The sequence below is a fragment of the Carassius carassius genome, chromosome 4, assembly GCF_963082965.1.
Source record: "Carassius carassius chromosome 4, fCarCar2.1, whole genome shotgun sequence".
Taxonomy (NCBI): domain Eukaryota; kingdom Metazoa; phylum Chordata; class Actinopteri; order Cypriniformes; family Cyprinidae; genus Carassius; species Carassius carassius.
Genome location: NC_081758.1, coordinates 32,483,163 through 32,509,753, shown reverse-complemented (window position 1 = coordinate 32,509,753; position 26,591 = coordinate 32,483,163). Strand labels below are relative to the sequence as shown.

The window sequence follows — 26,591 nt, the reverse complement described above, 5'->3', positions numbered from 1 at the left end:
GTATTAAAATTTAAAATAATGGTTTTCTGTTTTATTGTATTTTAAAATATAATGTATTGCTGTAATGAAAAGCTGAATTTTCATCACCCAAAAGATTTCTATTTTGACAAAAAAAAAGTTGAATTTCCATTTAATTCCCATTTCCAACTTAAAATATTTCCAAAATACCCCAGATTATATTCCCATGTAAAGTTTCTGGAAAATGTCCACCTCTTTGCAACCCTGTACAAGATTTTATACTAATTGCAAATAAAGTCCATAAATATGTGATAGTTTACATCTGTTATGGGTTTGGACGAACTGCAGCATAGTTTTTAATAACTTGAGAGAAGCGAATGATTTTGACTTCATTTGTGTGAGGTTTGAAGTCCTGCCACAGATATTCTGGTGAGAGAACCTTACTGGGTTTGTTATAAAGGAAGTACTTGTTCAAATGGGACTCCTCCTGCCATGCTGCCTCAATGGATTTAGCTGCATCAATGTCCAGTTGCTCCCGGCAGGTTTTAGCAGCCTCGTGTACATCTTTCACTAAGCCACCGATCACAGCCCCACCATAATAATAATCGCCCTCAGCATGAGGAATGAACGCTTGAGACTCGGGCCTGCGCTCATATGGAAACTGTTCACGTGGTGTTTGATAGTAACCAGGATGTATCACACCTACAAGACGGCCCAAAGACTCTGACCCCCATCGGCCGTAGAACTTTGTGTCCACATCAAGGCTGAAAACATAGTCAGCTTCACTGACCAATCGACTTTCAATTAGTTTCTCCAGCTTTTCCATCCTGCGTAAAGTGATCTCCTGCCATCTGTTAGAGCTAGGGACTTTCAACACCGTCAGCTGACGTTCTTCACCCAGTTTCACTTCAGGAACTTGTTCTGGTTGATCAGTGAAAACATAATAATGCACACGAAATCCAATAAAGTAATTCTGCTCTGCAGACTCCAGGAAATCTTTAAGAAACTGAGTGTATCTGGGAAAAAAAAGGAAGAGAGACTGAAATTTAGAGTAATAAAAAAAGCTGTAAAACATTTTACCCCCCCTTTGGCATTTTATTAACCAAAAGAAGACCATAAGACAATATCTAATATACTGTACATTTGACACCATACAAAACACTAGATCAGGATTGTCCATGCAGCCATGAGGAAAAGCAGGATATCCAAGAAAGCAGGGTTACCTTACCATCGGCGATGGGTAGTATTTCAGATACAAGTATTAAAAATACGCATTTGAAATACAAAATACTCTTTTATATTTTAAAGCCATTGGAAAATAATCTAATGTAATTTGTATTTACATTTAAGATTAGTATTTTTGTAGTTTCAAAATACATAAAATATTTTGTGCCAGTCAACCTCTATCAAACCCCAACATTCATGCATGTGAGCTGCAGCTGTACATCTCCATTCAGCATTGAGTGAGTGACTTTTCTGGAATAAGAGAAGTTGAGGATGTCTTGGTCAATTGTACTTGTTGATTAAAGTTAAAATAGTGCATCTTTCAGATTTGCCTTCAGTTAACATGAAAGAATAAAAGATCACCAACAAGGAAAAAAAAAATAGCGTTAGCCATTCAGTTTTGATAGTTAATCGGTTGTTGATTTTTTTTAGCAACTAGCTTGACTTGTGACATTAGAACAAATTATACTGTATGAATATGATATAGTGAGGAAAATATTTATTTAATCCCCTGCTGATTTTGTAAGTTTGCCCACTTACAAAGAAATGAAGGGTCTGTCATTTTTATGTTATGTTTATTTTAATTTATAGAGACAGAACAACAACCAAAAAATCCAGAAAAAAACCCCCCATTATATATAGGTTAGAGATGCATAGCTTTGCTAATAAGGGTGTGCCATGCAGTGGCGAGCCTACATAAGGGCCAGGGTGGCACTGGCCCACCCAATCAAATGAGGAAAAAAGAAAATCCTGCATACATTACAATAATTGCTCAAATACATGAACATACAAACAACTTGCATGTGTGAACAAGTAAAAAAAAAAAAAAAAAAAAGCAAGCATTAATAAGATCCTAGTGGATGAGCGCTGATCTTCTAGTATTGCACTTCAATTATTTTGCAAACGCAAGAGCTGTCAATATAAGCAATCAATCCAATCTAAGACCGACTGGTCTTTAGTCATCGTCCCATCCAACATACCTGAGATCCGGTTTCTACTGGTTAAACTTACAAATGACGCATCACCACTATAGCAATGTAATCTTATCTTAGATGTTCTAAGCAGGATGTAATGTCACTCTAAAGGCTGGAATACTCACACAACACAACTTTTTCAGTAGTTTATTTGGGGGTTCTTTGACGCTAATCTCTTTTACTTAAATCTGGGATTTCTTTGAGAACATTGATTGTGGATTAAAGCTTTTTTTGTGAGATTTTTGTGGTTTTGGTTTTGTTCCTTTCTTTGATTTGGCACAGTCTAGTCCTTTTTCTCTTTTCCCCATTCTTTTGTGAACCTAATAGATTTTTGCTTGGTTTAAAATTGTATATCAGTTGTAAATGTATGAAAATAAGTATGTTGGGTTAATCTTTTGGCCTGTTTAATTACATTGTGATAAATGTAATTTATCAGTTTATTAGACTCAAAATTGTTTGTTTATAAATAATTGTAAATGTTATTTAAATTAATTATAATTTTAAAATGTACATTTTAGATAAACTTTCTAATTTGAATAAACTGTATACAACACAATAAACTTTACATGAATTAAAAAAAAAAGAAAAGAAAAGTAAAACACATCTAAAAGTTTTTATTTTTTTTGTCTGTTTTGTTGTAATTTTTTGTGTGTGAGTTTGTTTTGTTTTGATATATTTATGCCCATCTGCGCTTACCATCACATAAAACCTGGAACACTTGGTTGATTGACAAAGATTTCTTACTCATGGTTATCAGTTCCCAAAACATCACCACTTTAAATGCTTATTATTATTGGTATCTTCTTTGATGTGAAGATCAGAAGATATTGGTGGTGATCGTCGCATACTAGGTGGTTATGCAATCTTTTTTTAATCTTCTCTTTTAATCTTTAATATGTTTTTATTATTGTGTGATATTGAATTATCTTTTTGATGCTAAATAAACAAAATAAGGTTATGTTCAGAGAATAAATTGCTATGGCTACTTGCATGCCTTGAAAGTTACCCTTCAAAACAATAATAAAAGGCTATTTGTTTACTTGCGCAACATACCATGGGGAACAGCCCAGACAGGATCCAACTGCAGTCTAGCATTTATTTAATAACAATAGTCAAAAGTACACAAGAGACTAGAAAAAAGAAACACAGGAAACAGCAGCCAGACAAGGGAACTAAACTAATAAATAAAAAGATGGCACAGCCTTTGCAATGGGTTTAAATGGATCACCCTAAGCGCCTGATCACTTGGAATCCATTATGGTGCTGATTTATCATTTCAACCTTCTTCTGTCTAGAAGAAAAATGGAAAGCTAGTGATCCTGAAGACCTCGATCAGCTGGTTCATGTGTGTCAAGCTGGAGCTAAAGTCAAAGACGAGGATTGGTCACTACAATAGATGAACAAGTCCATATATGCAAGTGGCAAAACTGGTATAACCACATAGATGGCCAGATAAAAAGACACTTTTTTCTCTTTCAGTGTGTGCGATGTGTGCTATGTCAGTCAAGTTTATTAATTCATGACGATACCACCGTCTGCCTGACTCTTACAATTAAATGTTACAATTAAATGCTACAGTTAAATTCAAAGTCAATGAAGATCAGAGGAAGAGATTGGAGAGATGGAAACTCACTTTCCAAGAGCGAAGACTGTAGTTGCTATGGTGATGTTTTGTTGTTTGTAGATCGTATCAATCAGGAATGGATCAAAAGTTTCTTCCCATACAATTGGGGATAACCACGGCGTCATGGCAATAACTTTGCCATCTGGTCTGTTTTAAATGAGGAAATACACACATGTGTGGATGAACAGCAAATCCAAATACAATCCAAAAGTAGTGTAAAATTAATAAATAATAGTTTAAACAAGTATGTTCTTACCCTACTACACTGGGCTGTTTGTATGAAAGCCTGTAAAATAAAATAAGAACAGTTGTTGTAAGATTATTTTTCTATTCATTATTCTAAACTGTTTTGACCTCCGACCTATTTTTTCAAAAGTCTGCTGATGATGTGGCTTAATGTGATCTGAACATGGATCTTGACACCGGAAATCTCAAGGTTAAATGTCTGCGACACATCACACCCAAACTCTACCAGTTTTACTCGTTACCTGTCAACATCTGCATTCAATCGGAAAAACCAATAATAGCTTTCACAGCTCATTATAGTCTTGTCCATCACTACCTCAGAGTTACTCCCTGCCTACACACCTTCCTACTGTACATACTTTGGTCCCCTGAAGCCACTCTTTTGGAATAGTATATTACCTTAATATGATTTGCATTTCTTCTACATCTCTCTATACTGCCCTTCCCCTTCTTTTAGCCTTGGCTCCGGATATATTAATCACAACATTAAAAACTTTGACTGAAAGCAAAAAATGACTGGAGAACCTGACAAAAAGACATAAGGTACACAACTGCATAGTTGATGTTAATGAGGGTAAGAACTATAATCCAAAGAAACATTGCGAATGACAAATTAAAAACGAAAAAAAAAAGAGAGATGCTAATTATAGACGTTTCATCGGGCGCACGCGCCTGGCCCTAAGTTAACTTCCGGTCTGGCTGCGGTGCCTTCTACAAACGCAATTAAAGTTAAGGTGATGAGAAGACTGAAGTTGGGCTCAGGTGGTTGTGATGTGGGATGTGTTTCCCATACATTAATTTATTTGTGGAGACTCGCCACGAGTTTACAGCTGTTACTGGGGAAACCTCTATTTCTCGCGCTTTAAAGCATCTCCTGATAGCAAAGAATGAATTTGCATTTTCATTAAGTCCGCCTGATTTACGCAGCAAACATATTTTCTTTGTTATCAAAAAATATCTTCTCTAGAGGGACTTGGCTGTTGTTTTTGATTCTATTTGGAAGTCTACCAGAAGTTAAGTTAGGGCCACAAAAGCGTGCATGAGCAGTAACGTTTGTTTATGTTGTTGCCGTTGAAACCGCCTATAGATTTAGAAACAATATATGTATGTTTATTACAAATTGTTTAAGTAATCTAAAAGTATAGAGAGATCATTATTACGACTATAATTATGACTATTAAGTTCACAGTGCTTCATGGAAGTGAAGAGGCACTAAAAGTTCTTTTGGCGAGATTTGGTTGTCACGATTCTCTGATTGGTGGAATCATGGGTAATGTAATTTTTCACCAAAAATGTAGCTGTTACAAGATGTTTTAAAAAATAATTTGAAATAATGCAAGCTGATAGCTTCAACAAAAGCATATAGGTGACCTGTGCTGCCAAAATTAGTCATAAACCTTGGAATTAGTCACAAACCTTGAATGAAGTATGATTTGTTGGAATCGGGCAAAAATGACTGAGGTGAGTTTTATGTCGAGAGATTCAGCAAAGTGATTTTTGAGAAAAATCACAGAGCAATGTTGCATCTTTTCCTCCAATTACTATATTAATAATCAAAATATATCTATTTTTATTTTATTTTATCTCTGTTATTATAAATAAGAACAGAAGCAAAATAAATAAAAGTAATTAAACATCTAAAATTATTATTTGGAGCATTGGGATAGCTAGATGAGGTCTGAATGAACAAATTTTTGTGAAAACCTCAAAATCAACATTTTTTTATTTTTTTATTTTTGCCTGTAGCTCAAAATTAGCTTGAGCACATTCCAACTCATTTTGCCAGCACGGGTCACATGTGTCACCCTGGACCACAAAACCAGTCTTAAGTCACTGGGGTATATTTTTAGCAATAGACGAAAAACATTGTACGGGTCAAAATGATCCATTTTTCTTTTATGCCAAAAATCATTAGGATATTAAGTAAAGATCATGTTCCATGAAGATATTTTGTGAATTTCCTACTGTTCATTTTTGATTAGTACTATGCATTGCTAAGTACACATTTTGGACAACAAAGGCGATTTTCTCAGCATTTCGATTTTTTTGCACCATCAGATTCCAGATTTTCAAATAGTTGCATCATGGGCAAATATTGTCCGATCCTAATTTATTTAGATGACTTATAAATCCCAATTTTTGAAAAATCGACACTTAAGACTGGTTTTGTGGTCCAGGGTCACATATAATTGATTAACAGCCTCGTAGCTCACAGTAGGTCTGTATTTAATGGTTTATTAGTCATTGCTAAAATCAGTTCCTATATAAAGAAAATGAATGGGATTTTTACTTCCAGAACCTGACTGTTGCACTCTTCATAGGGCTTAACATTCCATGTCATCCATTTTTGGCAGGTATATTTCAAGGTACATCATTGAACCTCTCCCACCCTCTCTTTGTCACATCTCCCTGTCCTCTTACAAATTTGAAAAATCTAATGACAATTTTTTTTTAATGTTCTTCTCATCCTATCATTTATTCTCTAACTCTCACTCCCCTAATTTCCCTTATATTTGCTGGCATTAATTCCTTAATCTTATTTTCTTTTGTTGTTGTTGTTGTTGTTGTAAAGCAATCAGTGGTTTAAAGGCCAATTCACACCACACAGACAAATGCCAACAAACACATTTGTTGGGTGTTACCCTGTCTGCATCTTTTGGGGTTTGTTTTCAACTGAGTGAACATACTCAATCAGCGTTTGTCAGTGTCTGTTAGGGAAGTGTGAACATGATAGCTGTTTTTCATAAAATTCTAAGTCCAACGGCAAACTTATTTGTTGGTGTTTGTCGGTGTGAATTGGTCTTAAAGACTTATGCAAAAAAAGTTATTTGAAAAAAAAATGCTGTTACAATAAATATACAAAATTATGAGTTGAGTGTATTGTATTTTATGGTCTCTGAATTAAATGCTCTTTCCTCTTCACTGTATGTAGTAGTGACTCCTGACTTGTTTGGGATAAACAGTTTGTAGGCTTTATATTCTAGTTGCTGAACACATGCATGGCAGAGGATTTAGTGTCCTTGCTTAGTCAGCCTAAGGGGGTGCTCTAATGTTGATCAACAGGTTCTTAGTACACAAAACACGTGCATAAAATTATACCTTGTTTTATCTAAAAAGGAACCCCACATATACCTTGTTAAGGATGAAAAGACAACTAGTTACTTACCTTATATAGACTAACACACATAGCTGAAGTTTTCAGTTTATATTGAGGAAAATTTTGGTGGGGCACCATACAGATGAACTGTGGTTGACTGAATGACAATTCAACAAATAGATCACAATAAATTAGAGCAAATCTGTGAGAGTGTTTGTACTCACCCTTGCGGTAATTGTAATTTCGAGTTTTCCTGGTGCTCTTTTGTTAGGCTAAGAAATAGAATACAGAATCAGTAAATAATTAAGTAGGCTTGAAAAGGCCAACTTACTGAAATCCCATTTAAACTAATTCTTCTTCTTCTGAGATTAAAAGCATCAACCCTAACTTCTCCTACTTGGAGCTTTCAAGCTACCACCAGAAAACTTAGCCCAGTGGGTGCAGTTGCATAAACTTAGCCTCTATATTAAGACAATTTCTTAAGAATGAGTTTGACCAACTAGCTGTTAGACAAGTTATACTAATGTATGCTTTTTTAAACTGAATTAAAAAAAATGATGACCAGTTTTAAATAAAAAAAAAAAAAAATTGATGACTAACTTGAAAGACTAAACCTTTTATACAACTAGCCCCAGATCTTCAGACTGTTCTGACCAACAACGGCACATTAACACCAAGAACGATAACTATAAAGATAACTATATTAGCATCCATTAGATTTCATCTCTTTATTGTAAGCACACACTGGTCTGTCCCTTTAAATTCTCAAGCTAAAAATAGCTGGAAATGGAGGCGGAAGCCAGACATAAAATTGACAAATGTGGCCCTGGACCACAATATCAGTCATAAGGGTCAAATATTTTTAAATTGTACAACTATTTGAAAATCTGGAATCTGAGGGTGCAAAATAAATAAATAAATAATAATAATTCAAAAAGAAACAAAAAATCTAAATATTGAGAAAATTGCCAATAAAGTTGGCAGCTGAAGTCTGTAGCGATACATATTACTAATGATAATACACTTTTTTGACATATTTATGGTAGGAAATTTAGAAAATATCTTCATGGAACACGATCTTTTCTTAATATCCTAATGATTTTTGGCATAAAAGAAAAATCTATAATTTTGACCCATATAATGTATTTTTAGGTATTTCTACAAATATACCCGGCATTTCCATCTGGTAAAAACATAAATACTTGCAGACAAGCTTCATTAACTTCTCCATTGTTGTCCAGTCGTAGTACAACCAGGGTGTGATGTTTGGTCAGTGTGGTATTGGTCCTGCCCCTTCTCCACTGTGATTGGTCAGCTGACTTAAAAGTTACAGTGGTGTAAACAGGCCTTTAGTGTGCTATAGAAACCACCCATAACACCCTAGCAACCACCTAAAATACCCTAACAACTGCCTAGCAACACCTTAGCAACCACCCGAGCATGCCTGCAGCCACATATCAACACCTGAGCAACCTACATGGGTACCCTAGCAACCGCATTGCAACACCTTAACAATTACACTGGGTACCCTAGCAACCGCATAACACCTTAGCAACCACCTTGAGTACCCTAGCAACCACATAGCAACACCTTAACAACCACACTAGGTACCCTAGCAACCGCATAACACCTTAGCAACCACCCTGAGTACCCTAGCAACCACATAGCAACACCTTAACAGCCACACTAGGTACCCTAGCAACAGCATAACACCTTTACAATCACCCTTAATAACCTTGCAAACGTATAACACCTTTGCAATTACCCTGAGTACCTTAGCAACCGCATAACACCTTAGCAATCACCCTGAGTACCCTAGCAACCGCACAGAAACACCTTAACAACCACACCGTGTACCCTAGCAACCGCATAACACCTTAGCAACCACCACAGGTACTTTAGCAACTGCTTAGCAACACCGTAGAATCAATACAATATACAATTTATTTATCTATTTTCTAATAGACTGTATCCACCTTCATGTAAGCATGGGTACCGCCATTTCTGAACTATAATTTGTCGGATTTCGGATAAAGCACTTCTGTTGATAGTAGTTGTTTTGTGATGCAGTAGTTTTGCAGTTTATAGACATTTATAGACGTGTGCAAGTGCATGAGTGAATTTATGTTTACAGAGTATATATAGTACTATATTTATTTCTATAAAATGTTTCATTTCTTTTTTTTATAAAATATCACTAAGAAGCTTTACTAGGTTTTAAGTTTCTGGAATATAAAAGGAATATTCTGGGTTTAATGCAACTTAACATATTTCTAACTCTTTAAAATCCCCACAAGTCAATTTGTTTTTAAAATGGGAAGGCATGATTCCCCTTTATTAAAATAATGCTCACACCTTTACACAGAAGTAAAATATCTTCTATCAGGATAAAAAATCAGGTTATCAATTCATGTTTAAGAGTACATTCAAGAGCATCCTGTTGCAAACAAAACATTCTAAAAACTCTCACTGTATAAAAGTGTACGTGTGCTTCTGTGAATGTGTTTTGGTATGTGTATGGGTGTATGTTTTAAGTGAGTGCATGAGCAGTGACAGTACTTACTTGAGGCAAAATCTTTTATCTTTATATCTGAAACAAAGATAAAGTCATAATACAAGAACACTGCATCACTTACAGTATTTTATTATCTTTTTTATTTGATGCTCTTTAAGCATACATGTTGCCTTTACAAAGTATTGGTGAAAGTAAATTTAAAATTTAAAATGGCTATAAGTATAAAATTGACCCTAAATGTAATCAAAAAGCAAATTGAAAATGCTAATTTGGTAACTGATCAATTTGCGGTTTCTGTTATAGACAGTGTCTTATTCTCATGTTATGAACTGTATACATTTTATAAAATTATTTCTGCACAAAGATTACATTACTCCAAGAGCATCCCATTCATTTCCAGAACAGTAAAAAGCAATTATTAACTGGTTTTGTTTTATAGATATATAAAAAAGACTGTTCTGATGGGTGCAGTTACCACAAAAAAAAAAAAAAACTTACCCAACTGAGGTGGAGGTGTAGCCCAAAAAAATGAGTCTATGAGAAAACACAATAACAGAAAATGAATGATAACACTTATTTAACATTCTCATTCACTTTCAAGTAATTCCAGAACTCTGTGAATGAGGAAACCGCTTCGACACCTGTTGCAATAGGATCAGGGTAATACTGAAATAAGTTAAACCACCAGTGTAATGTTTCCGTATGCTTGATATCTCGTTACCAAAGTGCATGAGCTCATGCTGGCATCATTATTTCATTTTTAATGCACAGTTTAATTAGAGGGAGAGAGAGATACGTTTTACAGGAGAATTCGGGAGAAAACAGGACAAAATATGTAGATCACAAAAAGAAAAAAATATATATTTTCACACACTTCATGGATTCAACTGAACAGGAAAATTACCTTTCAACTGGGTTATTTATTTCAGACCCAAACACCACAGACAAGAATAAAACCTACATATTTCAAAAAGAAATGACATACCCACTAAGCAATATGCCAAACAACACCAGAAGAAAGGGATTTACTCGCATTGTGTTTTAACAGTTGGATCCTTAGTAATTTGAGAAGTAGACTGACTGGATGGTCAGATAATGGAGGAGAATATGGTCCTTTTCTATAAGGAGCGAGGAGGGGTGTGTTGTGTGTGGTGTTGTTCAGGCAACAACAGTCCCAGCTACCTGAGACTCAAACAACCAATCAAACTACCCCTGGCAGTTTAACAGCCAATGACTGATCAGAATCATTCAGTACATTATAATATCCCCCAAAGAGTCTCTACACCAGATCTAAATAACAGGTTCTGAAAACTGTCAAGTCTACAATAAAAGCTTGTGTAGGTGTAGGACAGAGTATGTTTTTTAAAAATCTAAAAACGCTGTGCAGTTTTACAAAACCTTCATTATTATGCACAGTTGTCTATTGTTATCTTGACGCATTACGTCTGTTTTATTGAATCAAAAGATGTTAGCTACTGCAAGTTTAATCTTCTGGACCAGTCGAACTCACAAATGAATCATTGGGACATTCTAAAACCCTTAACGTAAAAGTATGTGGCTTAATGCATTAAAACAGTGTTTTAATAAGGCCTAACTCAGTAAATAAATTATTAATAAAGCATTCTATTCATAGACAAGCAGATAATGTGCCCAAAATACGACACATTAGCCTATTGTGGTGTAATTTATCAACTGCATGACAGATAATTATATGTAACAATAATTGTCTTTATCATGCTATATAAATTAAAACAATACTGATACATCCTTTTCATTTTCTTTCTCATACTCTGATGATATGAAATAATCTAATTTTCAAAAAATTATTTAATTCATAATTCATTCTTCTATCTGAAGACCTGATGCTCCCACTGTGGATAATCAACCCAATTCATTTATTAAATAGTGGGTTGTTCGTCTGTTAGCCTAAAGATCAGCTTAATAAAAACAATTGCTTCATAATATTGGGGACATGGAGAGTTAAAGGCTAATGTTTTTTTTTTCTTCTATGCATTATAAGGAAGGCTTTGTAAAACTGCATAGCGTTTTAAGCTTTTTAAACAACATACTCCATCCTACAACAACTACGTACACATTTCCTATCATGTAAGTCTATGAAAGACGACCGAACCAATCAGAGTAGGACACATGCAGCCCCACCCCAGGTGCAGCCCCGCCTCCATCTGTAAGCTGCAGCCAGGTGCTTCTCTGCCATTTTTTGCTGCCACAACCCCCAACAGGGGGTCAGTTTTTACAACGAAGCGACAGAAATGACAACAAGATTAAAAAGCATTTAAACTGCTTTATATAATGATACATATCCTGTTTATTGCAAGCATCCTAGCCAAGTAAATTTATTAATAGTAATGACATTAACATATGTTCTGTAGGGACACAGATTGAATTTATTAGTCTGATTCTGATGCGTACTTTAGCTTAAATAAATCAAGTCATTGTCCATAATGAAGTCGGATATGCCAATCCATTTATTGTCCATTTGGCATTGCAAATAACAAAATAATATAAAGGAAAAATATAACTTTAAACGTAACTTTGTTTCTTCATTAATAAACAAATATTTAATTCAAACAAACTGTTAAGAGGTACGACCACAATTTCCTGCACCTGCAAGAAATACTGTATAGTGAAAAAAAATGGAACCAGGCCATGTCACAACATTTCTGACACATTATCATCATCATTTTGGGAACAATTTAGAATAGGGAACACTTATTCACTATTAACTACGACTTTTCCCTCAATAAATTCCCAATTTGCTGCGTGTTAATAGTTAGTAAGGCAGTTGTTAAGTTTGAATATTGGGTAGGATTAGGGATGTAGAATAATGTCATGTAGAATAAGGAATTAATATGTGTTAGTACTAATTAATGGCTAATATTCTAGTAATATGCATGCTAATAAGCAACTATTAATTAGTAGAAACCCTAAAATAAAGTATTACAAACCGACTTAGTCCAAGGGCAATCCTATGCTACAAATAAAATAAATAGTGATAATTCATATAATTTCAAGGTCATAACATTTCTGCAATTGCACAAAGCACAAAAAGACTGAAGTATACAGGATGTAAAGATTTTATCTAGGATAACACAGCACTGTTGCTTCATGACTTCATGAGACAGCTGTGCTTTTTTTTTGCAAGACATCAATTCATGAGAAATAAATTAAAATAGTGTAGCCCCATTTTGTTTCACTTTTGACTGTATCAAATTATAAAATATAGTACAAGATTTACCTCAATACTCACAACGTTGTGATGTGGGAGGCTGACATGTAAAGTATTGAAAAATTAAAAAACATTAAGCACCATTCCGAAGGAGTCAATTAAACAAAAAAAACTTTGCTGAAATAATCAGTAAGAAAAAGGTTATACAGTAGCATCATGATAATGCAGTTATTGTTTTAGATAAATTGGTAGTTAATGGTTATGAGAGGCAGTCATAAAATGTGAATAATTTGGCAAAATGTCACTAAGAGTTATTACCTGCTAGCATTACTAGTCCCTGGATCTTTTTAAATACTGTTTTCTATGTACTATTTATTAGATTTATTTATTTTGCAAGATTTTGCACCAAATGATTGTATTTCAATTTCGTTGTACTTGTCACGTTTAGAGTAGACCATTTCATGATTTCATATATATATATATATATATATAGCCTAATATTTTAGTACTGAGTGATACACATAACGATAGAAAAAATAGCGCTCAATTCAAAGTTTCTTATTAATAATCAACTAAATCGTTCTGTATAATTCAAGATCCAAACAAAGATAACGTAAACTAAGTAAATACGTACCCAGTTACTGAGATGCCAGCCAACACAAGAAGAAAAGTGTTAATATTTTGAAACTTCATTATTCCTGTAGGCTATGTTTGTCCTTGTTTACTTCAAACAGAAAAAGACCGAAAGAGAGATGACGGTACTAAACTAGCTTAATCTGTGTGAACTTTGGCACGGTTTAATGAATGGTTCTAATATAGAGTTCTTTATAAAAGACATGTTGAACTTAACATTGCCTGTTTACGCGAGAAGTGTTCCGGTGTAGGTAAAACTTCTGTCCTCTGAGGCGCTGGATAGCATCCAGGTCATAGAACACTCGTGCCACACCCGTCATTTGCTTTTAGAAACTTTATCCCAATGTGTTTGAATATGTGTGCAAATAGCAACATCAGAGATGTTAATCAGATCAGAGAGAGACATTTTAAGGAAATAAGGAAAAATAAAAGGATAAGCGTGCTCCACTTCAGACATTTATGCCATTTCCTTGCTAACTTTCTACCGTCTCGTTGACTCGGATGTACGTCACTAATTTTGTTGTTCCAAATGTCCACTCCTGGTGGAACCGTCCTGAACATCCTCGAATCAGCTATGGAGTTAGTTGACTTTTACATTTAAAAATTTGTTTAATGCAGCATTTTATAAGTAGGCCTATATGTGTATGATTGTGCAGCTTTAAATATTAAAATAATAATAATAATAAATCACTGAGTTGTTTGAGGTGAGGGTAAATTAAACGCGATCTGCAGTGAACGGCTTGCCATAGTAGTTTACATGCACACTTTTTGGTTCAATCGGACTGAATTCATTACGATTGATGAATCTGATTGTAGTGTTTACATGAACGCTGAATAAAGTGATCGGGTTGATGTGCGGGTTTATATGTCACTGGCTACAAATCGGAATATATTTTTTGACAGGTGCACACTGCTCAAATAGCGAAAGTGAAAGTGACGTAGATAATATAGAGTTTCTCATTGTTTGGACATAATAACCACTCTCCTACACGGTTTCTTTCTTTCTTTGTTTTAATATTTACCCGTTTATAGATAAATATACATATAAACCGCTGTGCTGTGCTACTCATATTTACCACGCAAAAAAAAAACGGGTTGCCTGTGGATGAGTCTCCAAAACAAGGTTGTCCTGCTCACTTCACAGTTGCCGAGTGAAAGGAGAGTTTTATAATGACAGGACCATAGACTGTATAAAAACAGGACAGGACACGCATTTATACAACACTTTATTCAAAAGGAAGAGCCGCTTGTTCCGTGCGTCATACGTCATTACCTTATTTCTGCGTCATTGCCAGGGCTTGACATTGGGTGCGTTCGACATGAAGCAGGGCTACATGCAGATCGGGGGCGGAGTTGAAGACAGACATGTCAAGCCCATAGACTGTGACTGAGTCCCAATTCGCCTACTTATACTACGACCTAAAAGTATGTACTTTTTTTTGTGAGGAAAAAGTACATACTTTTGAGTGTGTAGCAAAAGAGTATGCACGTTCTGGGACATACTTCGATGACGTCATGCAACGTGACCGACAACGTGGTTGCCTAGTTACGCACACCACAACTGTTAACGTTTCATTCATTCTTGTATGTCCAATAAAATTTTATTTACTATTCCCATCTTTTTTTCTCATCGTTTTTTTTCACAATACATTTTACAATGTGTTCTTCTACCAAGTTGAGGAGTGAAGAAGCAGGGCGTCGTCGTCGTAGAACCTCCCGCACGCAATGGGTTGTGGGCAATATTAGCACTTATGCTGCGTTCCAGGCAGGTTTTTGAGCCCGTAAGTCACGATTTCAAACCACGACTCACGACTTTATAGCGTTCCAGGCAAGTCACGCCAAACTTCCTGAGCGCAAGCAATTGTAGCTAGATTATTAATTTTATTGCAATGTTATATTGTCCTAAAATCGTTTTTTCAACGTGCACCACTTGCGTAAACACTGCATCCATAGGCAATATTATCCGTAGAGGCTGCCATTTTTGTTTCGCAGGCTATGTGACGTCAGAGTTCGTAACTCGGAGTACATCTATCTAGTAAGAGTTCACGGGTGGGAAGTCACGGGTTTGACTGCTGTTCCAGTGCACTTTCACGGGTAGAAGGTTGGAAAAACACGGGTTACGGGTTGCCTGGAATGCGGCATTAGAGTGTGCATTGATCATGCATTGATCTGCACTTCGAATTCTAACCGGAAATAGTAGACCATCCGGGTATCTTTGGAATACTCTTTTCAACATACTACGATTTGGGACGTACTAATTCTAGTTTCGCATACTATTTAGGATGGATATTATGCGAATTGGGACTCAGTGTGTATAAAAACATGGACATAGTGTCCGTGACGTCACCCGTAGTCTCCTGAAGTGTGTTCTTGAAGCCTAAAGTGTGTAGAGCGGGCCGTCGCCATCTTGGCAGCGCGTCACCGCGCGACTCTGCCGGACAATCAAAAATGGGCAAAAAGGCGGGAGCTAGTTGCTGAAGCCACACCCACCTAGCTATGGTCAGCAGCGGCAATCCACTTGTCACTCAAGTGGCCACGCCCTTAATTATGCAGAACTTTAAGTCTTAATATAATTTAAACGGATGAGTTATAAAAAAATTCACCCCCGTCACAGTTGTCATGAAGGGCAAAATTAGCTATTTAGACCAAAATCATTTTTTGAACCAGGCTGTAAACATGTTTTTTCCTGCTGTAAAGTTGGGCATTTTAACATGGGGAGTCTATGGAACTGACTCCCTTTTGCAGCCAGCCTCAAGCGGCCAGTCGATGAATTGCAGTTTTAGTCACTTCCTTATTGGCCTCACGAGAGAGAGCGGGAGGTTGGCGCTCGGTCAAGCCAGACATCTTCAACTCCCGTTAGTGACACTCACGTGGCGATTGCATACTTTATCACAGATTAAGTGAATTAAATACAATATTTGTAAAATACACAGACGTTTTAGAAACGTTTTCATTAGCAACAGAAACTGTTTTTACATACTGCTTATTTTTTCGATATAAGCAGCGCCATATTTTCAAGAATAAAGTTCAACATAAACATATACTATTTAAATACTAATACAGTGGGGCATATATGATTTTATCAGTGTTGTATGATAAACGGGACTCAATACAACAGTGCGACTACATTTAAAATCTTTTACCATTCTAAAAACTCAGATTTGTTGCCATTATCGGAACTGAAAAGGTTCGTCTAAACATGGGGGCAGGGTTTCATATTTTTTTGAAGCACCCCTGGGCGCCGCCATTGGCTAGCGGACCCCCACCTACAGACGGTTGGTCTGGGAACGCCCCCGGGAACGCACCGTCACGTGATGTGAATTTAGCCCGTGGGGGAAAATATTGCCTTGGCGCCAATTGAAATACACGGGACAATCTTGCCGAAGAGTTGCTGTGTCGTTTTCTGTACCTCCAATAAACTAACAAATTATGAATTGAAGTTCTACATCCTTCCTAATAAACATACAGAGCCGGAAAGGATGACAACTAAGCTACAAGCAATAAGTTGTAAGGATGATCAAGGGAAGTTGTGGAATCCCAAGACTAAGCATGTGTATGTGTGCAGTCGGCATTTCATCACAGGCAGGCTATATTAACATCGTGTTCATTATTAACGTTATCAAAACTGTGTAAGGTTGTTTCAGAAAGTGGCATGCATATATAATTAGCCTTATCATTCTACCTGAAGCAAAACTATGTAACGTTAGCCTAGTGTCGAACATAAACCCACTTAAAGCGTGTGGACACGTAACAACTTAGTTTTGTGTCAGAACTTTTACACTTTCATTCATAAATTCACCCCGTCTGTGTTTGCGAAACAATTGAATCGCGGAATCTAGTCCAAAATAGAACTTGCTGTATAAAGCAGAACGTCACGGAATTAGGCTATTTTTGAATGAATACATCTACATTAGGGCTGTAAAATGAATCAAATATCGATATGGACTAATGTATATGAATATTAAAGTTAAAAGAGACTACAATTGTTCTACGTGTCTCTGGGAATGAGTGCTCAATATGTGCATTTTTGTCATTCAAATACACACAATGTTCGCAGTGTTTTCCCCCACGCCGACTCCGCCCTCACCACGCCCCCAGCTATGACTAGATGCCGACTGTATGTATTCTCCATTTCATTTTGGCGTCACTTTGACAGTGAATAACTTTACATCCGAGGCGTTTAAAGACTCCATTTGTCCATTAATTATTTCTAATGAAACACGAAAATATATAAAAGGCTGCATTACCTTGTAAACAGGGCCGGCGATTAGCGAACTAGGCGGTTGCCTAGGGCGACAAATATGTTGGGGGCGCCCTCTAGGGTCGCCGTTACATTACGTTACGTTATGTAACGTTACATTAGGCAAGTGCACAGTTGTTGAAGAAAATGAAGCGGTCTAATAAACCCAGTGCTTAATTTGTGCCGGAACAAGCCGGATCCGGCACCTCATTTTGGCGGTTCCCCCTCCTCCAGGGGCGGCGTTTCAGTATGGCAGACAGAGAATAGCCTGATATGTGCCGTGAAAAACTATCCAAAATTCATATCTCTATTATAATTCTTTATTATTATTTAAAATCACATGGTTTTAGAAATATTTAACTAATGATAAGTTTTTAAAGGAGCTTGTAAAACTTCGTAATTCCACTGGATCCTCAAGCTCTCGTGAAACCTCGTCACTTCACGCGCCTCCACTCAGATTGATGCGCATGCACAGCCTGGAGGAGACAGATCTCCGCTTATTTGCAAAGCAAGGGTAAACAAATAACTTTGAATAGTACAGCATTTCTTTATTCAAACACTATGTCTGTAAAGGCTATTGTTTTGTGTGTTTGAAGACTGGAGAAGTAGTTTTTTTTGCCATCTAGCCAATATTCTTTTGTACGTTGAAAATATCCTGTGCATAAGTGCTTAATCGTTTATATCATGAGATTTTGGCCAAGTGTATTAAACAGTGCAAAAAAAAAAAAAAACATAAAAAAACATTAAAAAATAAACGTTATATCCAAACCTGTAAAAGGTAATAATGGCATATAATGCACTGCACTTTCCTCAGATGCGGACAAAACACAGATCTCCTCATTCGCCGGCCAAAGACCTTCTTAAGTCTAAATGTGACTGTGAGGGCACATAATACAGCCTTTGGAGCGTGTGAGTACCAAATGGAAAATTCTTAAAAAGGTGTGCAAATTATTTTACAATTTTGTGACAATGCAACAATGACCCGATTAGTCAAGTGACAGTTCTGTCAGCTGTCCTGAAATGTGAGTGAGTATCGCAGCGTGCAGGTCACTGATGCGCTCATGAGAAGCGCGCTCTGAGAGAGTTCATGGATTCAAATGACTGATTTAATCTTAGACTTTGTGTGGATTTATTTTATTATTCGAACCTACAAGCTATGTTGAATAAATGCAGGAATTTCCCTCATTCTAAACTTGAAAGCTGCGAGATTTATTAAAACCATGCAACCCATAGTCCCCCTCAGAAAAGTTTTTAAGCCTGGAAATTGTGGTTTTAAAATCGCATGGCATTTCCATGTTATTCATGACCTTACAGACCCTATAAAAGCATCTGCACGCTCTTAATCACTTAAACTGGTCCACCAATGTGATTGCGCGAGTGCTCCGTTACCTCTCTCCCTTCTGTAATCGCGTTCCGGATCCGTTGCCCTGCTTTGTTCTGGTACCTCGCAATTTAGAAATTAAGCACTGTACGTATTACTAGCAAACGTCACTTCACTGATAACCTACATGGTTACAATTTAATTCAACACTTATTTGGCTGTTGCAGGTGAAGGGGCCACATCTAGCATTCCAGGTCACAGTGAAACACAGACCACTGAGACTAGGGCAACCAAAGGGCTAGAGCCGGCCCTGCTTGTATCTTACGTTATGGTTCCGTAGAAGCAGTTTTTGTAAAAAATAGGCTAACGATTGCATCATGACCAGCGACTCTCTGTCGCACAGTAGAGAAATTACCCTATGGACAGGAGGAGAAGCTCGCAGACAATCTTTTACTGTCTATGAGGCAATCGGGGGGACGTGGAGGCATAAAGTTCAAGGGAGATAATTAATCAGAATACTTACCAAAATTTACTGCTGTTCACGCTCGCCTTCTCTGGAAGATTCGGTGGGTGATTCAGATTTCTCTTGGCACAGCGATTAGAAGACTTACAGGTTGCTCACATGACATCTACGTCATCAAGCTGAGTTTCAGTCTGCGCAGTATGCCTGACACCCAGGAAGTGCGTGCTTCTAATTGACTTCACTTTTCTACGTTGAATCCAATGGGGTCGCTGTGTCCATTTCTTTTACTGTCTATGCGTCTGACCCGAAACACACGTGATCATTGTCATGTGCATTGATTGGTGCTTGGTTGTTGGCGGCTGTACTGCGTTTGAGCTCCGTCACTATATTCTTTTCATTGACTATTTTTAACTCAAAAATCAATTTTATACATCATCGTCTCCGTTTATATAACGTGTGAATATATCCTCTATTGTATTCTACAACAAAAACAATCAGAGCGCCTCGCTATCACTAGTTTTATTTTGATCTCCCGGGTCCGCTATTAGCTTTTAGCCCGTTAGCATCAGCGGCGTGGTTGCAGCTAACTGCGCTTACATTGCTAATACTCTATTCACACACATTACCACTGCTGTACTCACTGTTACTTGCTTTAATGGCGGATGAATGTCTCCACTCTGTGCAGCTCGAGCTCGAGGCCGTGGAAAAGCAGATTCGCGACCTGGAGGTGAGGCAGGCCCAGCTGAGAGAGTGGAGAGCCACGCTGGAATCATCCCGGGCTGACGCTCACAAGTCCGGGGTAAGTATACAGCGATCTGCTAACAGTCCCACCACGTCTACTCCGTGTGTTTCTCTGCACAGGCCCGGTGCACCCAGGACGCGATCTTCCCAGATGTCCTTCACTGCGACACCGGGACACCACGGACCCTGGGTGCATCCACAGCGGAGGACGCGAGCTGGGTCCCGGGCGACGGCTTCTCCCCCTCCTGCCTTCGACATCTCCATCCGGAACCGCTTCGCTCCCCTCCGCGAGACAGGACGCGACGCTGTGATCATCGTAGACTCCATCGTCCGACACGTAAGTGCTACGTTAGCCGAAGGTAAAGTGCACACTCATTGTTTGCCTGGTGCTCGTGTTCTCGATTTTTCTGCGCAGATACCCGCGATCCTGAAGGCCGACGAGAGCTCCAGAGCGGTCTTTTCTGGGAGCGTCCTAGGCTGTTTCGCGCTGATGGATTACACCCCAGCAGAGTAGGAGCGGAGCTGCTCTCTGACAACATCTCCAGGACACTTCGCTCCATGTGACTAGTAAGACAATTCTCTAATAACTATTATGATGAGTTTTGTTCCACCCGCTTAAATGATAAAAGTACTTGCGCTGTAAAAACTATTAAGACTGTGTCTGTTCCCCGAATAGTGAGGTCAAAATATAATGTAGGATCTAGAAAAATTCTTATCGTAATTAAACCAGAAAAATGTAAAGTAAATGAACAAAAACAATTTTTAAAGTTTGGGCTCATAAATATTAGATCACTCACACCCAAAGCAGTTATTGTAAATGCAATGATCACAGAAAATAGAAAATGTACTCTGCTTGACTGAAACCTGGCTAAAACCAAATGATTATTTTGGTCTAAATGAGTCTACTCCACCAAACTACTGTTATAAGCATGAGCCCTGTCAGGCTGGTCGTGGCGGAGGTGTTGCAACAATATATAGTGATATTCTCAATGTTACCCAGAAAACAGGATACAGGTTTAACTCTTTTGAAATACTTCTGTTAAATGTTACACTGTCAGACATGCAAAAGAAGTCTAATGTATCTCTTGCTCTGGCTACTGTGTATAGACCACCAGGGCCGTATACAGAATTCCTAAAAGAATTTGCAGATTTCCTCTCAGACCTTCTAGTTACAGTTGATAAGGCGCTAATCATGGGAGATTTTAATATTCACGTTGATAATGCAAATGATACATTAGGACTTGCGTTTACTGACCTAATAAACTCCTTTGGAGTCAAGCAAAATGTCACCGGGCCCACTCATCGTTTTAATCATACACTAGATCTAATTATATCGCATGGAATCGATCTTACTGCTATAGATATTGTACCCCAAAGTGATGATATTACAGACCATTTCCTTGTATCGTGCATGCTGCGTATAACTGATATTAACTATATGTCTCAGCGTTACCGTCTGGGCAGAACTATTGTTCCAGCCACCAAAGACAGATTCGCAAATAACCTGCCTGATCTATCTCAACTGCTATTTGTACCCAAAAATACACATGAATTAGACGAAATTACTGACAACATGGGCACTATTTCTAAGCTGTTGCCCCCATCAAATTGAAAAAGGTTAGAGAAAAACGTACTGTGCCATGGTATAACAGTAATACTCACTCTCTCAAGAAAGTAACTCGTAGTCTTGAACGCAAATGGAGAAAAACTAACTTGGAAGTTTTTTAAATTGCATGGAAAAACAGTATGTCCAGCTATAGACAGGCTCTAAAAACTGCTAGGGCAGAGCATATCCACAAACTCATTGAAAATAACCAAAACAATCCAAGGTTTTTATTTAGCACAGTGGCTAAATTAACAAATTACCAGACGCCACCTGATTCAAATATTCCACCAACGTTAAATAGTAATGATTTTATGAATTTCTTCACTGATAAAATAGATAACATTAGAAATACAATAGCGAATGTAGATTCTACAGCATCTAACACTTCAGTTTCATCCATCGCACCCAAAGATAAACTGCAGTGCTTTACAAATATAGGACAGGAAGAGCTAAATAAACTTATCACTGTATCTAAACCAACAACATGTTTTTTAGATCCTGTACCCACTAAATTACTAAAAGAGCTGTTACCTGTAGCCGAAGAACCGCTTCTCAATTTCATTAACTCGTCGTTATCTTTAGGTCACGTCCCAAAACCATTCAAGCTGGCGGTTATCAAGCCTCTTATTAAGAAACCAAAACTAGATCCTAGTGTACTGGCAAATTATAGGCCTATTTCAAATCTTCCATTTATGTCAAAAATTTTTTTAAAAAGTTGTGTCTGCTCAATTGAGCACCTTCCTGCATAAAAATTATCTGTATGAAGAATTTCAGTCAGGTTTCAGGCCCCACCATAGCACAGAAACTGCACTTGTTAAAATTACAAATGACCTGCTTCTTGCGTCAGATCAAGGCTGCATCTCATTTCTAGTCTTACTTGATCTTAGTGCTGCGTTCGACACCATAGATCATGACATACTCATAGATCGATTACAAAACTATACAGGTATTCAAGGGCAGGCTCTAAGATGGTTTAGATCCTACCTGTCCGATCGCTACCATTTTGTTTACTTAAATGGGGTGTCATCTCATTTATCATCAGTAAAATATGGAGTGCCACAAGGATCCGTCCTAGGTCCCCTTCTATTTTCAATATACATGTTGCCCCTTGGTAATATTATTAGAAAATACGGAATTAGCTTCCACTGTTATGCTGATGATACTCAGCTATATATCTCAACGAGACCAGATGAAACTTCCCAATTATCTAAGCTAACAGAGTGTGTTAAAAATGTAAAAGATTGGATGACAAATAATTTTCTCCAATTAAATTCGGATAAGACAGAGATATTAATTATTGGACCAAAAAACACCACACAGAATCTTGTAGATTACAATCTGCAACTAGACGGATGTACTGTTACTTCCTCTACAGTCAGAAATCTGGGTGTTATATTAGACAGCAATTTGTTTTTTAAAAATCATATTTCCAATTTTACAAAAACTGCATTCTTCCATCTTAAAAAACATTGCCAAGCTACGAAACATGTTATCTGTTTCTGATGCAGAAAAGCTAGTTCATGCATTCATGACCTCTAGACTGGACTATTGTAATGCACTTCTAGGTGGTTGTCCTGCTTCGTCAATAAACAAGCTACAGGTAGTCCAAAATGCAGCAGCTAGAGTCCTTACCAGGTCAAGAAAATATGATCATATTACCCCAATTTTACAGTCTCTGCACTGGCTACCTATTAAGTTCCGTATCAGTTACAAATTATCATTACTTACCTATAAGGCCCTAAATGGTTTAGCTCCTGTGTACCTAACTAGCCTTCTACAACGCTGCAATCCATCACGCACCCTAAGGTCACAAAACGCTGGACTTTTGGTAGTTCCTAGGATAGCAAAGTCCACTAAAGGAGGTAGAGCTTTTTCACATTTGGCTCCCAAACTCTGGAATAGCCTTCCTGATAATGTTCGGGGTTCAGACACACTCTTTCTGTTTAAATCTAGATTAAAAACGCATCTCTTTCGCCAAGCATTCGAATAATGTATCTCTTAAATTGTGAGTGTAGTTGCATCTGCATTTTTATTCTTTAGCTTGGGTTAAACTAATTTTACTTTGTTGGATCAGCAGCTATGCTAATGATGTCTCTATTTTGTTTCTATGTTTTGCCACGGGATTTACATCCCATGGTAACTAGGATTTACACAAGCTCCAGTCTGGATCCAGAACACCTGAGAAGAGATGATGCTGACCCTCAGAGGACCCCAGATGATCCTAACCTTGAATCAACAAACAGAACTAACAATTATTGCTACATGTGTGACTGCATCATATAATTACTATTAATTAATAATATTGATAGTTCATCATCTAGCTGACTACGTCTTGTATTATTATTATTATTTTTATTTTTCAAAAATCCTGTCAAACGTGCACAAACTACTAGCTACTACTAAATATTGTAGAAACATAATTTTCTGTAAAGTTGCTTTGTAACGATTTGTATTGTAAAAAGCGCTATACAAATAAACTTGAATTGAATTGAATTGAATCATGTGCTGAATCTGACCAATCGTGAAACAGCTGTGTCTTCATCAGCGCTCCTGCAGCCGCTCTGGAGAAACTGCAGCGGCTGAGTCAGCAGGCTGCTCTCGAAACACTCTCGCGGTACTTTGATGGCACAAGTGACAGTCATGTGGCATTGCGCCGTCTCAAGTCAGACAAAATTTCAGAATCTTGCAGAGAAGGCGAGCGTGAACAGGACCAAATTTTGGTAAGTATTCTGATTAATTATCTCCCTTGACTTCATGCCTCCACGTCCCCCCGATAGCCTCATAGACAGTAAAAGATTGCCTGCGAGCTTCTCCTCCTGTCCATACGGTAATTTCTCTACTGTGCAAAAGAGAGTCGCAGGTTATGAAACTGATTTTGGACAGGCCTCTAAGGCAGCGTAATGGTTTAATGATCTACAGCAAAATATAGAGAGCTTTGGTGATAACTATGTATATATTTATTTACTGCAATATTAATTTCTCGCTAGAAATGGCATAAAAAGTGAAAAACGTTGATCAGAAACATACATTTACACACAAACTGACCACCGACCGCAACTTTCAGACGCCATCTTTATTTTTTGGCTTAACTCTCACGGAATGAAATGCACAGGATTGTGGGATATCAAAGGCAGCGAAGGATCCTGTCATTATATGCCTTCAAAAATTGGCCAGATGGAGGCATCTCAGGAGACAGGAAGTGCAGCTAACTTTGATTTCGGACGTGCCTTGATGCCTTCCTACCTTGGAATGCGTCCTCCGAAGGCAGCATTTTTCAGTTTTCGGATGCAGCCTGAGTCTGTGCAGTACACCCGACCCCCAGGAATTGCGTTCTTCTAATTGACTTCACTTGTCTCCGTTGAATCCAATGGGGTCGCTGTGTATATTTCTTTTACTGTCTATGGTTATATCCACTTGGGCCACACCGCTCTTCGACGCCGGCTCACATTGACTATGTTTACATGCAGCCAATAACCCGTTCAAAACCGGGATATTAGCAATAACCCGGTCACGCACGGCCATGTAAACAACGGCAAAAACCCGGATATGCTCATATCCCGGTTTTTAAAAACCGGGATATTATACCTGGGGTACCCCTTTTCTAACCCGAATATTTGGTCTTGTAAACGCGTTTCGGCATATCCCCATCAAAATGTGTGTTCTGCGCATGTTCTATTCGCAAGGAATCTTGGTCTTTTGAGTAGAGACGGCGCATAAAAAAACCCTGCGTGCAGTATAGAGGCACAGTAGTGTCAAGTGCTGCTGGTGGATCAGTACCAGCGCCAAAGCGCAAACAAAGTCTATCGCTATCTGCCCCAAACTATTCATTATCCGCCTGCTGTTGCTGTTGTTGTTGTTGTCTTTGGATACAGGAAGAAGAATCGGAAATGACGCATATTGCGTCTTGTTGTCCGTACGTCCAGACGCTAACCGTGCGTCACCGTTTACATCGGGATTGGCGACTGATTACACATTCCATGCATACAGGAGTAACTCTCTCTGCTCACGCATGTAAACGGGTTATCCCGAATGTTTCAGAAACCCGAATAGTGACCTTAACCCGACCATAACCCGAATTTTAACAGCATGTAAACGTAGTCATTGAAAATGAATGACTTCCGGCCACTTTGAAGCTCTTGACGGGTCACAAATAGCTCTGGCCGCTCTGCTCACAACGCTGCAGAAAGATTCGTGAGCGCTCTGACGTAGATCTAATGCTTATCTTGTATTAAAGTGGCCGCAAAGCAAACAAGCTTGTTGATCTATGAGAATGAGAGTAACGTTATAAATTAACCTCATTAAATGTTGTTGTTTACAAAGTATTAAGATCCTTTACCTAATAATGTATAAAGCACTGTAAAAATACTCTGATGTAAGTAAAAGTCCTGCATACTTAAGTAAATATAATACAGTATAAACATTACTTAATGTAAGTACAGGCTAATCAAGGGAATTTGTTTAAAAGTAAACTGGGACTACTGTACTAATTATTATATCATTAGATTATTATTCTTATATCGTTACCACACATTAGTAACTCACCAGGAAAATGAACAATCTCAGACACCTTGGTCCACGTATCATTTTTATTTTATTTTTTATCATAGATTGTTGCAAACCCGCCACAGCAACAATCCTAACTCGTCCACTTCAAAAATGGCAACGGGCATTCACCCGAGGGGAAGTCCTCGAGTGTGTTTCAAAATATCAAACAAGTAACACCTGTAGTGGGTGCTGTTAAATAAAAGACGCTAAGAAAAGC

The 26,591-nt window shown here is 37.7% G+C and overlaps 1 protein-coding gene across 7 annotated transcripts in view; it reads right to left on the bottom strand.

Moving 5' to 3' along the window:
* Window positions 1-235: 235 nt before the first annotated feature.
* LOC132139835 (globoside alpha-1,3-N-acetylgalactosaminyltransferase 1-like) overlaps window positions 236-26,591 on the bottom strand; it is a 52,154-nt gene continuing 25,798 nt past the window's right edge. For 2 of the 7 annotated variants that reach the window (XM_059548470.1, XM_059548473.1), the window contains 6 exons: window positions 10,137-10,172; window positions 9,687-9,713; window positions 7,348-7,395; window positions 4,037-4,066; window positions 3,790-3,927; window positions 236-974 (listed from right to left, as the gene is read on the bottom strand). In XM_059548470.1, coding sequence (XP_059404453.1) covers window positions 284-974; window positions 3,790-3,927; window positions 4,037-4,066; window positions 7,348-7,395; window positions 9,687-9,713; window positions 10,137-10,172 — 970 coding nt within the window. In that variant the 3' untranslated portion in view covers window positions 236-283. Of the gene's footprint in view, window positions 975-3,789; window positions 3,928-4,036; window positions 4,067-7,347; window positions 7,396-9,686; window positions 9,714-10,136; window positions 10,173-10,211; window positions 12,920-13,459; window positions 13,567-13,647; window positions 13,700-26,591 lie in introns of those variants that run through there. The other 5 variants (XM_059548471.1, XM_059548476.1, XM_059548472.1 and 2 more) reach the window with 4 other exon arrangements.